The sequence below is a fragment of the Henckelia pumila genome, chromosome 1 (assembly GCF_033568475.1).
Source record: "Henckelia pumila isolate YLH828 chromosome 1, ASM3356847v2, whole genome shotgun sequence".
NCBI lineage: Eukaryota > Viridiplantae > Streptophyta > Magnoliopsida > Lamiales > Gesneriaceae > Henckelia > Henckelia pumila.
The window spans coordinates 46149284-46162554 of record NC_133120.1 but is presented as its reverse complement, the minus strand read 5'-3'; the positions used below and the strand labels follow the sequence as shown (position 1 = coordinate 46162554).

General features: G+C 36.9%; 1 protein-coding gene across 3 annotated transcripts; it reads right to left on the bottom strand.

The window, feature by feature from the left end:
• Positions 1-3695: 3695 nt before the first annotated feature.
• On the bottom strand, positions 3696-9552 carry LOC140874714 (leucine-rich repeat receptor protein kinase MSP1-like). Of its 3 annotated transcripts, none has more exons than XM_073278072.1 (2): positions 9366-9552; positions 3696-7735 (listed from the first exon to the last, which is right to left on the bottom strand). In XM_073278072.1, the coding sequence occupies exon 2, from the start codon at positions 7694-7696 to the stop codon at positions 3899-3901; it is 3798 nt and encodes a 1265-aa protein (XP_073134173.1). In that variant the 5' UTR covers positions 7697-7735; positions 9366-9552; the 3' UTR covers positions 3696-3898. The 3 variants fall into 3 exon arrangements, with proteins under 3 accessions (XP_073134173.1, XP_073134175.1, XP_073134174.1); XM_073278074.1 differs by lacking the exon at positions 9366-9552 and adding an exon at positions 8583-8701; XM_073278073.1 differs by lacking the exon at positions 9366-9552 and adding an exon at positions 8288-8411.
• Positions 9553-13271: the final 3719 nt, after the last annotated feature.

The window sequence follows — 13271 nt, the reverse complement described above, 5'->3', positions numbered from 1 at the left end:
ATAAAAATCAATATTTGCGTTTTAGTCCCTAAAATTTCCAAAATTTGCAAAAAGGACCCTGATCAAAATCAAACCGGCTCGAGAACTCTGTAATCTCTGATTAACTCAAATAAACTCATTTAAGATAAAAACATGGCGTTACAGGTCTAGCGCTTCTCCATCATGCATCTGTCCCTACCAAGTTTTGGCCTTTTGCCTTTTCCACAGCAGTTTACCTCATCAATAGTCTTTCTAAACGCAATTTGTCCTACAATTCGTCCTTCGAATGCCTGCTCGGTGTCCCCCCAAATATCTCTAAACTTCGTATCTTTGGTTGTCTTTGCTACCCCTAGCTTCACCCATATTTTTCCCACAAGCTTACCCAACGCTCATCACCTTGTGTCTTCCTTGGTTACTCCCTCACATAGAGTGCCTACCTGTCTTTTGAGTTCTCATCTGGCAAAATCTTTGTCTCGCGTCATGTTGTCTTTGTCGAGTCTGAATTTCCCTTTTACAGTGGTGGTTCTGGTGCTGGTTCATCTCTGGGAGTGCCGTCTGATGTGCCGATGGGGGACTCCCTGGCTGCTGATCCTTCACTACCTTGTCCACTTGAGTCGTGCCCTGTGCCAAACACCTGCACCCCTACTACACCACCCCCCAACCCGCCACCTATCATGACCGAACCACCACCTCTACCCAACCAAACGGCCGAGCCCCCTACCCAACCATCCAGCACCCATCCTATGGTTACCCGCTCCATAAACAATATCTTAAAACCCAACCCTCGCTTTGGCCTTACCGTCGTTTTTGACTCCACTACATCTGAACTAACCACACATACTTCCGCTCTCAAGGACCCTTGCTGGCGTGCAGTCATGTCTGAGGAGTTTGATGATCTTCTTCGTAATCACACATGAGATCTTGTTCCCTCTGAGGTCTCTCAGAATGTGGTTGCTGCAAATGGGTGTTTCGGCTTAAACGGAAACCGGATGGCTCTATTGATCGCTACAAGTCTTGCCTTGTTGTGAAGGGCTTTCATCAACGTCCAGGTTTTGATTACTCTGATACTTTCAGTCATGTGGCGAAGCACACTAATGTTCGCATTTTGTTGTCTCTGTTTGTCTCTAATGGGTGGTCTCTTCGTCAAATGGATGTGAATAATGCTTTCCTATAAGGTCAATTGGACGATTGTGTCTATATGGCTCAACCGCTCGGTTTTGTTGATGATTCGCTACCCTCCTATGTCTGTAAACTGAACAAGGCAATCTATGGTCTCAAACAGGCACCGCGCGCTTGGTACACAATGCTTCGTCAGTTTGTCATCAATGTTGGCTTTACTTGCTCTCTCGTTGACACGTATCTATTTATTTATCATTCTGGAGAAATTAGGATCTGGGTTACTTATCGTATTTTTTAGGTGTGGAGGTTGCTTCATATGCAGGGGGTCTTTGTCTATCGCAGAAAAAATATCTTCTTGATGTTCTCACCCGGACAAACATGACTGACTCCAAACCAGTTCAATCTCTGTTTGCCACGTTCGCGGCTCTGCACATGTTGGAAGGATCTTCCCCTGCTGATGCCACCCTGTATCGTCAAACGGTGGGGAGTCTGCAGTATTTGTCTTTTACTCGGCCTGACATTGCCTTTGCTGTTAACAAATTATCTCAGTTCATGCACTCTCCTTCTTCCCTGCACTGAGGTGCAGTCAAACGTCTCTTGTGCTACTTAAATGGTACACGCTCCTATGTCTTCTTCTTCGGAAGCATTCTTCTCCGACTCTGCATGCCTATTGTGATGAGGATTGGGCTAGTGATCCTGATGATCGTACCTCCACTGGTGCCTATATTATGTTCTTGGATTCGACTCCTATTTCGTGGACCTCCAAAAAGCAGGGGATTGTTGCTCGCTCGTCTACTGAGGCAGAATATCGTGCCATTACATCTACAGCTGCTGAAATACAATGGGTTCGATCACTTCTTGAAGAACTTGGGGTTGCTGTTGGGCTATCCCCAGTCTCCATCTACTGTGACAACATTGGGGTCACTTATCTCTGTGCTAATCCAGTTTTTCATTCTCGCATGAAACATATTGCCCTGGATTATCACTTTGTTCGTGAGCTGGTACAGAGTAAACAAATTTGAGTTTCTCATGTATCGTCATTTGATCAGCTGGCTGATGCTCTGACAAAGCCGCTTCCCAGTGCTCGTCTGCGTCTCCTTTGTTTCAAGATTGGTGTCTTTATGAGCTCACCATCTTGAGGGGGCCTATTGGAATATATTCTATATCTTGGAATATATTCTATAATATTTTCTATATATTTTGTATTTTTTTTTTATCTCTTAAGTTTTCTAGTTGTATATAAACATGTCTTGTATTCCTTCTTGGGAATATATCAAAGTAATATATATTATTCCATCAGTTTCTACAATACTCAATCTTATTGGCAAAAATTTTCATTAAAAAACACAAGGAACTATTAATTATGGATCACATTATGTAGCCATAATGAAAAAAATGATTTTTTTCATGCCATACGTTATCTTTAAAAAAAATTAAAAAAAAACGTTGATTTTTTTCATGCCATACGTTATCTTTAAAAAAAATTAAAAAAAAAAACGTTCTCCATTTTCAAATGGTTAGACGTATACCATTTCAAATGGCTACTATCTTATATATACAAAATTTTCCATAAGTGATATACTCATATTGCCGTGGTTAGAAATCCCAAACTAAATCATGAAGCTTTCGATCATTTTAAAAATTGAACAAAGAAACATTCTGCATATCTCTTCACAAATCAGATTCATATATATATATGCATATAATCATGCCATGTGTTTTAATAAAAACCACTGAAGGAAAAAAAAAATGCACCGCTTCAAAAAAAATATGCTCATTCACCTTGTTTTGTATCCAATTGTTCGACACATATACAAGAGTCAATCATCATTTCTAATGTTTATAAACATGTTTGTCCTTTTTTTTTAAATTAGTTCAATCTCCACTTTTTCTGCATAAATATATACTTTACTCTACTTGGCTCTCCTGATAGGAAAGTTGGATTAAAGGATGTAACCCAAGAATCCTCATGAGTAAAAAAATTAATGCAGTCTTACAATAATTCATATTGAACACAATTACAAGCGTAATCCACCAAATAAGTTTACCGAAATGCACCAAAACATGTTAGAATATCAATTAACACACTCTCTGATAACAATGACATAAATCTGATTAGAATATATCAGAATAAATCGAATAAACACAATCCGATATAGATCGTTATAACGTAGTTGATTTATTAACCTTTCTTCCGAAGAAAACGTTAATCACAAATGGAAAGGAATCGATTTGAACAATCGAAATGCTTAATATATGATTGGTATATTTTGCTTGCAATTTTTCTGAGAATTTTTTGAAGTCACGGCTTCTCCTCTACTTCTATATGTGTTTTTAATTGCTTATATATATATAATCTATATTCGGTTATATAGTTTGGAAGTTGGGAAAAGAATAAAAATAAACCACTCCCTTCGAAACATTCAAATTTAATATTTGAATTTATTTTGGATCGGGTCGGGTCAGCCCTCGTGGGCAACTCGTTTATAATATCCTACAAGTCTATGTTACACGCGAGAATAACATTACCTTTGCATTTCACAAAAATTATTCATATAAACATCTTGTACAAAAAAGTAGGGAGAGTGTTGCTTCAATGTAGCATAGAATGAGCCAAGTGAAGGAGTAGACATGGTAGTCAATACATTTTGAAAGAGATGCTGAAAATATTTGTGCAGTTAAATTTAGTTTATAGGTGAACTAATATAGATTGGTTTGTACTCTTACCAAACATTTAAAAAGACACCCATTCTCATACATCTATTAGAGAAGAGAGAGAAACACCAAGTTTTGATTAATATCAGCAACATCCATCCTCCATCTTTGTCTTTTTTAGCAGCTTAACAACCTCCATCATAGTAGGCCTCTTCCACGGCTCATCGCGCGTGCATGACCTTGCAACCTCAAGAACAAGCAACATCTGATCCTTCAACGATGAAAAACGAGTCAAAAATGGATCGAGTATCTCACATTCTCTTCCATTTTCAACCATCCACCTCACCCATCCTACAAGATTCCCTCCCTCGACATCGGCTTGTCCAATAGGTGCACGTCCTGTTACGAGCTCGAGCATCACCACACCAAAGCTATACACATCTCCCTTAGTTGTGGCCACCATTTTCTGTCCGTACTCTGGTGGTATGTAACCAAATGTACCTGCGAGAACAGTCGAGACATGGCTCTCACAAGCACTTATTATACGAGCCAAGCCGAAATCTGAGACCCGGGGTTCAAAGTTTTTGTCCAGCAATATGTTACTGGACTTCACGTCTCTGTGAATGATGTGGGGAACGAAGCCATGGTGCAGAAAAGCAAGCCCTCTAGCTGACCCCAAGGCAATCTTGAACCGAGTAGGCCAGCCGAGCCCTTGGAATGCATCTGCCTGATTCCTCAGCCAAAAGTCCAGGCTCCCATTTTCCATGTACTCATATATCAAGGATCTCTCATCTGCAAATACACAATAACCAAGCAATGATAGTAAGTTATCATGTTTTACCTTTCCAATCGTCTCCATTTCAGCCAAGAATTCGCGTTCCCCATGTAAGTGACCTCCATTAAGCCTTTTGACAGCTATAGTTCGTCCGTCTGGAAGCCTTGCTTTGTACACAGTACCGAATCCACCATCACCAATGATATAACTCTTGCTGAAGTTTTCAGTTGCTGATAAAATATCAGCAGCTTTTAGCCGCAACAGAGAGTACTCGAAGGTGGCAACATTAATACTCAAGGGTTCCTTTATTTTCTGTCCTAAAAGCCCCTCATTAGATGCTGACTCGGGCTTACCATTCAAGCCGTCAACAACTGTGCTGTGATTTCTCAGCAGTACTTTCCATCTGAGAAGACCACAGAGTAGGATCAAGAAGATTATTGTTGCAACTGCTAACAATGAAGAACGATACCCGTTTAAAGAGGAGGAATAAATCTTCCTAGAAGGTAGCATAGGTAGGCCAAGAAAACATGACTTTGCCTCAGCACAAGAAGCTGGAAAGCCCTTAGAGAAACTGTTACTGGAGAAGTTAGCAAAAGTGAGGCCTTCTATGTTACAAATTTTACAGGGAAAATCATATTGGAACTTGTTCTCTGATATGTCAAGATACGTCAATGAAACAAGTGTTGCAAGAGATACAGGCACTTTTCCTGTTAATGTGTTGTTGTGAAGGTCCAATACAGACAGGGATGTTAGATTTGAGATTGGATCATCAAGGGAACCAGAGAATTTGTTGTTGCTGGCATTTAAGACCAGGAGAGAACTGATACTTGCAAGGTTGAATGAAATTGAGCCGTTCAAAGAATTTGAACCGACATCCAAACAGGACAAAGTTTTAATACGGAAAATTGAAGCTGGCAATGAGCCTGTTAAGCCATTATTTGAGAGGTCAAGCTTGGCTAGATTCGGCATTGTCAATCCAATATTATCAGGAATCAACCCTCGAATGTTGTTATGAGAAAGTATGACGCCTTGAAGATTTGTCAATGAGAACAACTGAGAATCGAGGTACCCGGAGAAATAATTGAATGACAAATCAAGTAAAGTTAAATTACCTAGTGAAGCTAAACCCTTGGGGATACTCCCATTGAGCTTGTTTCCCTGTAAAAGTAGTTCCGTCATAACCATGCAATTCCTGATCGATTCGGGAACCGGCCCCTCGAGGTCATTGTGAGACAGATCAAGCATACCATAATGTTGAACGAACTCAGAGTCTGGTAAAGGTACTCTCTGGAAACCGGAACAAATCTCCTCAGGTATGAACCCAGACAAATGATTGTCTGAGAGAACTAAGTTGTCTAACAATTTCAATCCGGAAATGGATCTTGAAATTTGACCCGTCAGCCCATTTGCACCGAGATCTAAAGAGACGAGCTTTGAGCACTCGAATATTTCAGATGGTACACTTCCAGTTAGCTTATTGCCATGTAGAGATAAATTAGTCAGGTTTTTAAGCTTTCCAATGCTAGAAGGGATGCTGCCTTCGAACAAATTATTATCAAGTTGCAATCTTTCAAGCATCACGACACTAGAAACTGCACTTGATATGGTCCCTTCAAGTAAGTTATCGCTCAATGAGATCTCCATAAGTGTTTTGGACTGCCAAAGTTGATCTGGAATCCTACCATGCAATTTGTTTTTTGAGAGTTCCAAAATTATCAGCCCAAGTTCACCAAAATAGGCTGGTATTTCACCCGAGATTTCGTTGTCAGACAATATCAAATCTGTGAGGCTAAAACAGGCCTTGAAAGCATCATTTATACTCCCAAAAAATTTGTTCCCGGATAAAGAAAGAGTAGCCAGCCACCGAGCATTGCATATATCTGAAGAAAATTCACCGGAGAGCTTGTTGGCGCTTACATCCAAAAGGGTCAGAGAAGGAAGATTAAGTGGTGGCAAATTCCCTGTAAAAAGGTTCTGTGACAGTACAATAGACTCAGCTTGTCTCCATTCTGAAATCCAATGGGGCACTGGACCTGACAAACGGTTTGAATCGACGAGAAGTGAATTGATGGACTCTAGTCCAACAAGATCAGCATGTAAGTGACCAGAAAACGCATTAAAAGACAGATTGATGATCTTTAAATTCTTGCAGTTTCCCAAACCAGAAGGTATGGTTCCACGGAACCCGGAGTTCGGAGCAATGAGATAAACTAGATTAACCAGCCTCCCAATACTTGCAGGCAATTCTCCATCAAAAGTATTCTGGGCTAGATTCAAGTATCTCAAATGACTTAGCATCGAAATTTCGTCAGGAACATTTCCTTGGAACCTGCAATTTTGAAGATTAAGTACTTCAAGATTTGTCAGATTTCCAATCGTAGATGGTATGGTTCCAGTATGAAAATTCCATGAAAGATCAAGAATTTGAAGCATATGTAGTTCTCCAATATCCGCAAACAACGGTCCTGAAAATTTGTTCTGTCTAGCACTGAAGTACAGTAGCCTCGTGAGATTAGTTAAACTCGAGGGAAGATTCCCAGAGAAAATGTTGTTGCTGATATCAAGAGACTGAATTAGCTGTAAGTTACTGAGTTCTTTCGGGACTTTTCCCGAAAACGAATTTGAATGCAGAGATAGTTCCTTAAGCTCAGTGAGTTGACCAATTGTAGATGGCAAGATTCCTGAAAAACCATTGTCATCAAGAATAAGTTGCCTCAGATGTTTTAGTTTGGCAATGCTTGGAGGCAGCACTCCAGTTAATCTGTTGCCACTCAGATCAAGAACCTCTAAATTCTCCAAGTCCCAAAACTCTTGATAAATTTGGCCAGTGAAAGCACAGTGGCTGAGGTTGAGATATTTTAGAGATCGAAACTCACCAATCTTCCTAGGTAATCGAAGATTACGAGGTGATTTATTTGTACATGGCAATATTATATGGCTTACTACTAAACCATCACACTTTATTCCAGCCCACTTGCACGGAGTAGTCTCCGAATCAAACCAACTCCGGATAATCTCTTTTTTATCAACTAGGGAGTCTCTTAGGTCCTTTAATAAGTTAGAATCATTGGGTAGAATAGCACTTGAAGACCGTTCCGAAATGCAGCAGAAGAGCATGATGAGAAGAATACAAGAAGATTTCCAACAAGTAATTGTCGTAAGGAACATGTTGAGGATAGCAGATGCACTTCAGATATCAAGGTAAGTCTGCATTGTGAAATAAATGAGAGGAAATAATTTTAAAATACTTGAGATAGATGATTCTAAATCTTAACTACTTTGTTTAGTGTAATCGAAAAGTTGTTATGCAACTGTACAAGTGAATAGCACAGACTGAATGAATGGCCAGTATATTTCAAGCAAAAATGCCATGAATTGCAACTTCATAAATCGAGCACACATAAGTGGAAAAGATTAATTTGAGCAAAAAATTTTGAATAGGAAGCAGCATATTACATACTGAAATATATGTATATATATATAGAAATTTTCGGTTGCTCAACAAATGATGCTCACTTGCTGCTCGACCACTAAAACCCGGTGCCGTGTTTTAGTGGTGAAAAAAATCAAAAACAAAAACAACTAAAACCCGGCACCAGATTTTAGTGGTCGGACACGAAATGGACAGGAATTTATTGGACAGCTTATATAACCACTAAAATCTTATCTTCTGGAAATAAAAATTCTACTTTTAGAAAATTAATTGTATAACATAAAAATTTAAGGAGATGGATACATTCATCTCTTGGTTGCTTATACCTTCTGTTACCATCATCTGAACCAGTTCCTGCTGGTTTCTTATACCTTTTGCTACCGTGGGCAGCCCGAACTCGGGCAGCCCAACCTAATTCAAAGTCTTATAAAGACAAAATTAAAAATAAATAAATAAATTCTTTTTTGAGTTTAGGATTTGTAAAATTATGTTTCGAATCCGAAATTTGGTCTCAAATTTGAGAGTACTAGATTGCCATAAGTCTATGGGTCTTAAAACAAAAAATTACGCAAATTAATTACACACACCGAGAGATTTCATAGAAATGTGAAAAGGGAACACCTGAAGGAATTCGGGGTGTCAGTTTTGTATTGATTGTGAGTGGGTGGCAGGTCAAATGGAAATGGAAACTTAGTAAAAATGTTCCAGCTTTATTTATTTATTCACAGTCGTTGAGCTCGACAAAGATTCACACTCAGTGGGACACTCTAAAAAAACACGGTTCGTTCGGCCCTATCCCATGGGTTTTACCCATGGGATAGGTGGCAGCATGTGAGTGGTCCATTCATGTGGGGCTCACATAAATTGGCCAATCACATGCCTACGCGTACCCCATTGAAACACCATTTCAGCCCATCTCGGATTCCAATAATTAACAGATGATTGAACAAGAATTGATCCATTTTCTCGATAATAATAATAATTTGGGTTCCCATATATTCCAATTAAAAGTTTATTACTATTATTATTAATATTATTTATTTCATTAGTTGGTGAAGACCAAAATCAAGTCAAATAACATAAATTTATACCCAAGATATGTATTTTCAAACTGAACTATTTGGCAACTCAATTTTTCGGTGAAACCAAAAATTAAATTTTGATTCCGGTTTCAATAAATTAAAAAATTTACCTACACATGCATATATATATATACACACAAACAGCAAATAGTACCCATTTGTCATCAGCATGCGTATTTTCTGTTTCTGCGTGAAAAGGGCCTCAACGTTTTCCAGTTAAGACGATAATTCCACAACCAAAACACCAATCATGTTCTACAATTGAAAAGATGAGCTAGCAAACCAGGAAAAACAGCTAATTAAATTAAAAAGCTCACATTACCAGTTTAGAGAGAGCCAGAAAACCCAGTGAGCGAATAATGGGTCCACTTTTACTAGAAATGATAATTGCAAAATGGGCATTTGATTCGGAGTTGATACGCTGAGTCTGCCGAGTAGTGAGCAGAAGCAACGAGGGGTGTTGTGGGAGGCATGAAATTAATCTATCCATGCTCCTGCTTTTGCTCTTGTTTTTGCTTTTGCTTTTTCTTTTTGTAATTAAGAGGAGTTGGTGACATGCATCAACGGTTACAACTATATATTTCTTTCAAAGAAAAATAGAGTTTTTTTTTTGTTTTTCCTCTTAGGTCATCTCCAAAAAATTCATTTTAGTGCAAGTTGTCATGCCCCGATCCCCGGTGACATCGACGTTGATTTTAAATAAAATTTGAAAACAACAAGTCTCTTATCACACTAAAAAAAACACTTAGTTTCGCCACCGCTAAAACCATTGATAAAAATATAGCCACGATTTTTAGAACAGTGACTAAAATTTATCACCGTTCGTAAGTGTTGGAATTTAATGTTCAGCGAAAAATAAAGCACACGATTGTTGGATCTCTGACTCGATCTACAAGCAAATCCATCGAACAAATCCCGCGAACAATCTTTAGTTTCTTTTGCGGTCGTCGAAATATTACTAGAATATTTCAATCATGTGCACACTTTAAACCCTAGGAGATTTCTGACGATGGTCCAAGAATTAACAAAGAGAATATTTAGTTGTCTATTGTGTGTTGTGAATTCATTCGACTTCATCTGTCTACCAAGGCTACCTATATTTATAGGACACCAAGTATGGTATGACTAGAATTCTACTACATCTCAAACTGTAGATGCAGTTTGATATATCAAATATTCTATATCAAATAATATATTATGGGATAATAATATTGTTATATCTAATCTTTTGAATATGGTATATCTAAAATACCAAATATATACAATAATATCCAATAGTAAGATTAAAATCGTGGCTACATTTTACCACATCTTTTTTAAAAATCGTTGCTACATTAGCCACGACTTTGTAAAACACCGTTGCTAAATAAGCCACAGAAATTATTTAATCGTTGTTAAAATAACAACAATTAATGAAATTTCGTTCCTAATTTTGCAACGGATTTTCTTTAACCGTTACTAAATATATGTCAGTATATTATAAAATTCCTCTTAAATACTATGGTATGGACGAAAAACACCCTTACTGAAAGAAAAAGCGAAACCAAATGAATAAAATAGTGTCGAAAAGGGATATATAAAAAGACATTTTAGCCACGGTTTTTCAACGGTTTATGAATAATCGTGGGAAAACTCAAATAATTTCCTAAATTATTGCTAAATTGCAACTGTTGGATCAAATCCGTGGCTATCAACAATTTAGCAACGGTTATTTCAGTACCGTGTCGTTAATTACACATTTAAATGCCCTTACATAGAACATTTAGTGACATTAAAGTTTTGGTGATACTTACAAGAAGTATCCTCTATTTTTATGTTGTCTTAGCTTCTGTGACATTTTATAAGGGAGAGTTTGAGGAGGTTATATTTCCAAATCATGGTCAAACGGAGGTTATTTAGTTAAATCAATCTCATTTATTTTATAATGTCAAGATAAGATATTAATAGTGACTTTAAAATTTTTACAAATTAGGGATTTCAAGACAACATAAAATGTCAAGAAATGTTATTTGTACCGACATCTATGTATTTCTTATACATTTATTTATAATGACAATAAAAATTGTTACTAGAAGTAATTTATAAAATCAATTTAAAATATCATGTGAAGTAGAATATTGTGACATATATAAACGTCTTTTATTCTAATTTTTATGGACATTAAAAAATGTCACTATTTGCTATTTACAAGGAAATTTTGGGAAAAAAAATTTATTAGTTTTACAATTACATATATAATTTCTACATATTAGTTTTCACAACCTCCATCAAGGCACCAAAAAATATAATACCATAAGATAATTAGTTTTTTTCATACTAAAATTCATGTACATGTCAAATTAACTTAAAACATAAATAAAAGCTTTCATATAAACCAAAATACTTTGCAAGTGTCTATAGGTTTTAAACTTGTGAGTTTGATACACATAAAACCACAAAGCATAAGTCTTTCTATATATTTGAGTGAAAAAAAGAGTGTCAGTGATTTTATTTGGAGTGAAATTTGGGTGAGGATATTTTTATTACTAACATTTTTCTTGCAGGAACAATGAGTAGGGGATGGTTCGAACCTAGGTTTTTCTAAGGTTCAAGTGCAAGAATTGACTAAGGTGATGAGCGCGGTATTAGAGCCATTACATGAGAAGATAAGTAAGTTGGAGGATGGTTCTGACGTTGCTGGAGATGAAGAAAGTTATAAGGAGAATTTGGGGAGAAAAATGAGAGATCATGGGTTGGATAGAAATAGAAGAGAAAGAAGAATCGATGTGTATAGGGATGTATTTAGGCATGACGATGTTTGTCGTGGAGAGAGAGATTGGAGAAATTATGTGGGTAGAATTAAGAAAAATATTCCGTCGTTCAATGGGGATTTAAATCCAGAGATGTATTTGAAGTGGGAGAAAATGGTACAATATTTATTTTATGGTCATGAAATTTTCGAAGCTAAGAAGGTTAAACATGCCATAAAAGAGTTTACCGACTATGCTTGCACTAGGTGGGATCGATGGGTGGAGAATAAGAGAAGATGTGAAATGAGTTATATCCACATGGGATGAGATGAAAAGAATGATGAGAAAATATTTTTCTCCTAATCATTACGATAGGACAAGTGATAGGTGTAACTTGCATGAGGCATCCACGTGGAGATCGAGTGTAGAAAAAGAAGTCGTGACTAGACCAATGAGAAATTCAAGACGTGAGATTCTCAAGCATGGATATCAAGGTACATCTAAACTTTTAACTTTTAGTACTTGTTATATTATATGCGAATGGTGTAAAGAAGTTGGGCATGATTTAAGCCAATATCCAAGTTATGTGATGATAAAAGTAGTGGATTCTCAAGTAGAGCTTGAATCCAAAGTTGTAGTTGATTTGAAGCAAAATATGAAGTTGAAGAAGTTGAAAAAGTTGAGGATGATGAAGCTCCAATTATTGATGATGTGAATGCTGTAAAATGTGCATTTGAAGGTGAATCATCATTGGATGTAGAAGCTTTGAATGTAAATGTTGTGAAAAATAGTGATGTTGGTGTTATTAGTGAGACTAGTAATGAGATATTGGATGGATCATGTATTCTTTCTATTCAGTTGATCCCAAAGAAAGTTTTTGAAGATCAATTGGAATTATGTATAGTGAGTGATATGGCCGAAAGAAAGAGTGAAAAAAAAAGTGAGATGACCATGTAAAAAGAAAAAGAAAAAGGAAAAGGAAAAGTAAAGGCCGAAAAAAAAGAGTGTACAAAAGAGTGCGATGGCCTTGGAGAGAAAAAAAGAGAGGAAAGGAAATGAGTGGAAAGAGATCGATAAAAATAATATTATGGTCCAAAATTGTGAGATTGAAAAAGCTTTGAAATTAGATAAACCCTTTAAGCTACTTTTGTACAAAGAGGTTTTATCTCATTGTTATGATATAGCCGATTTGATCCCGAGCATATTTCTTTCTTCTTTGAAGGTTGTAGGAAATGTATCGATGAGGAGACAAAGAAGATCCAATGTTGAAAGAATGCACATATTTGATCTACGAAAATTTGAGCACAAACAAGGTGAGGTTGAATACTTGAAAATTACTCTTTTGGGATGTATGAATTAGCTTCAAATCTTAAATACAAATCCAATGTCAACTTCTAAAGGTATGACCTTAATTATAAATTGCATGGATTTAATTACTTTATTGAAAAGTTTTGTAATGTGCTATATATAAATATTCTTTGATTTCAAATCTTGATCTT

Coding starts and splice junctions, on each gene's coding strand:
- LOC140874714 (XM_073278072.1), bottom strand. CDS start 7,696: ATGTTCCTTACGACAATTACTTGTTGGAAATCTTCTTGTATTCTTCTC.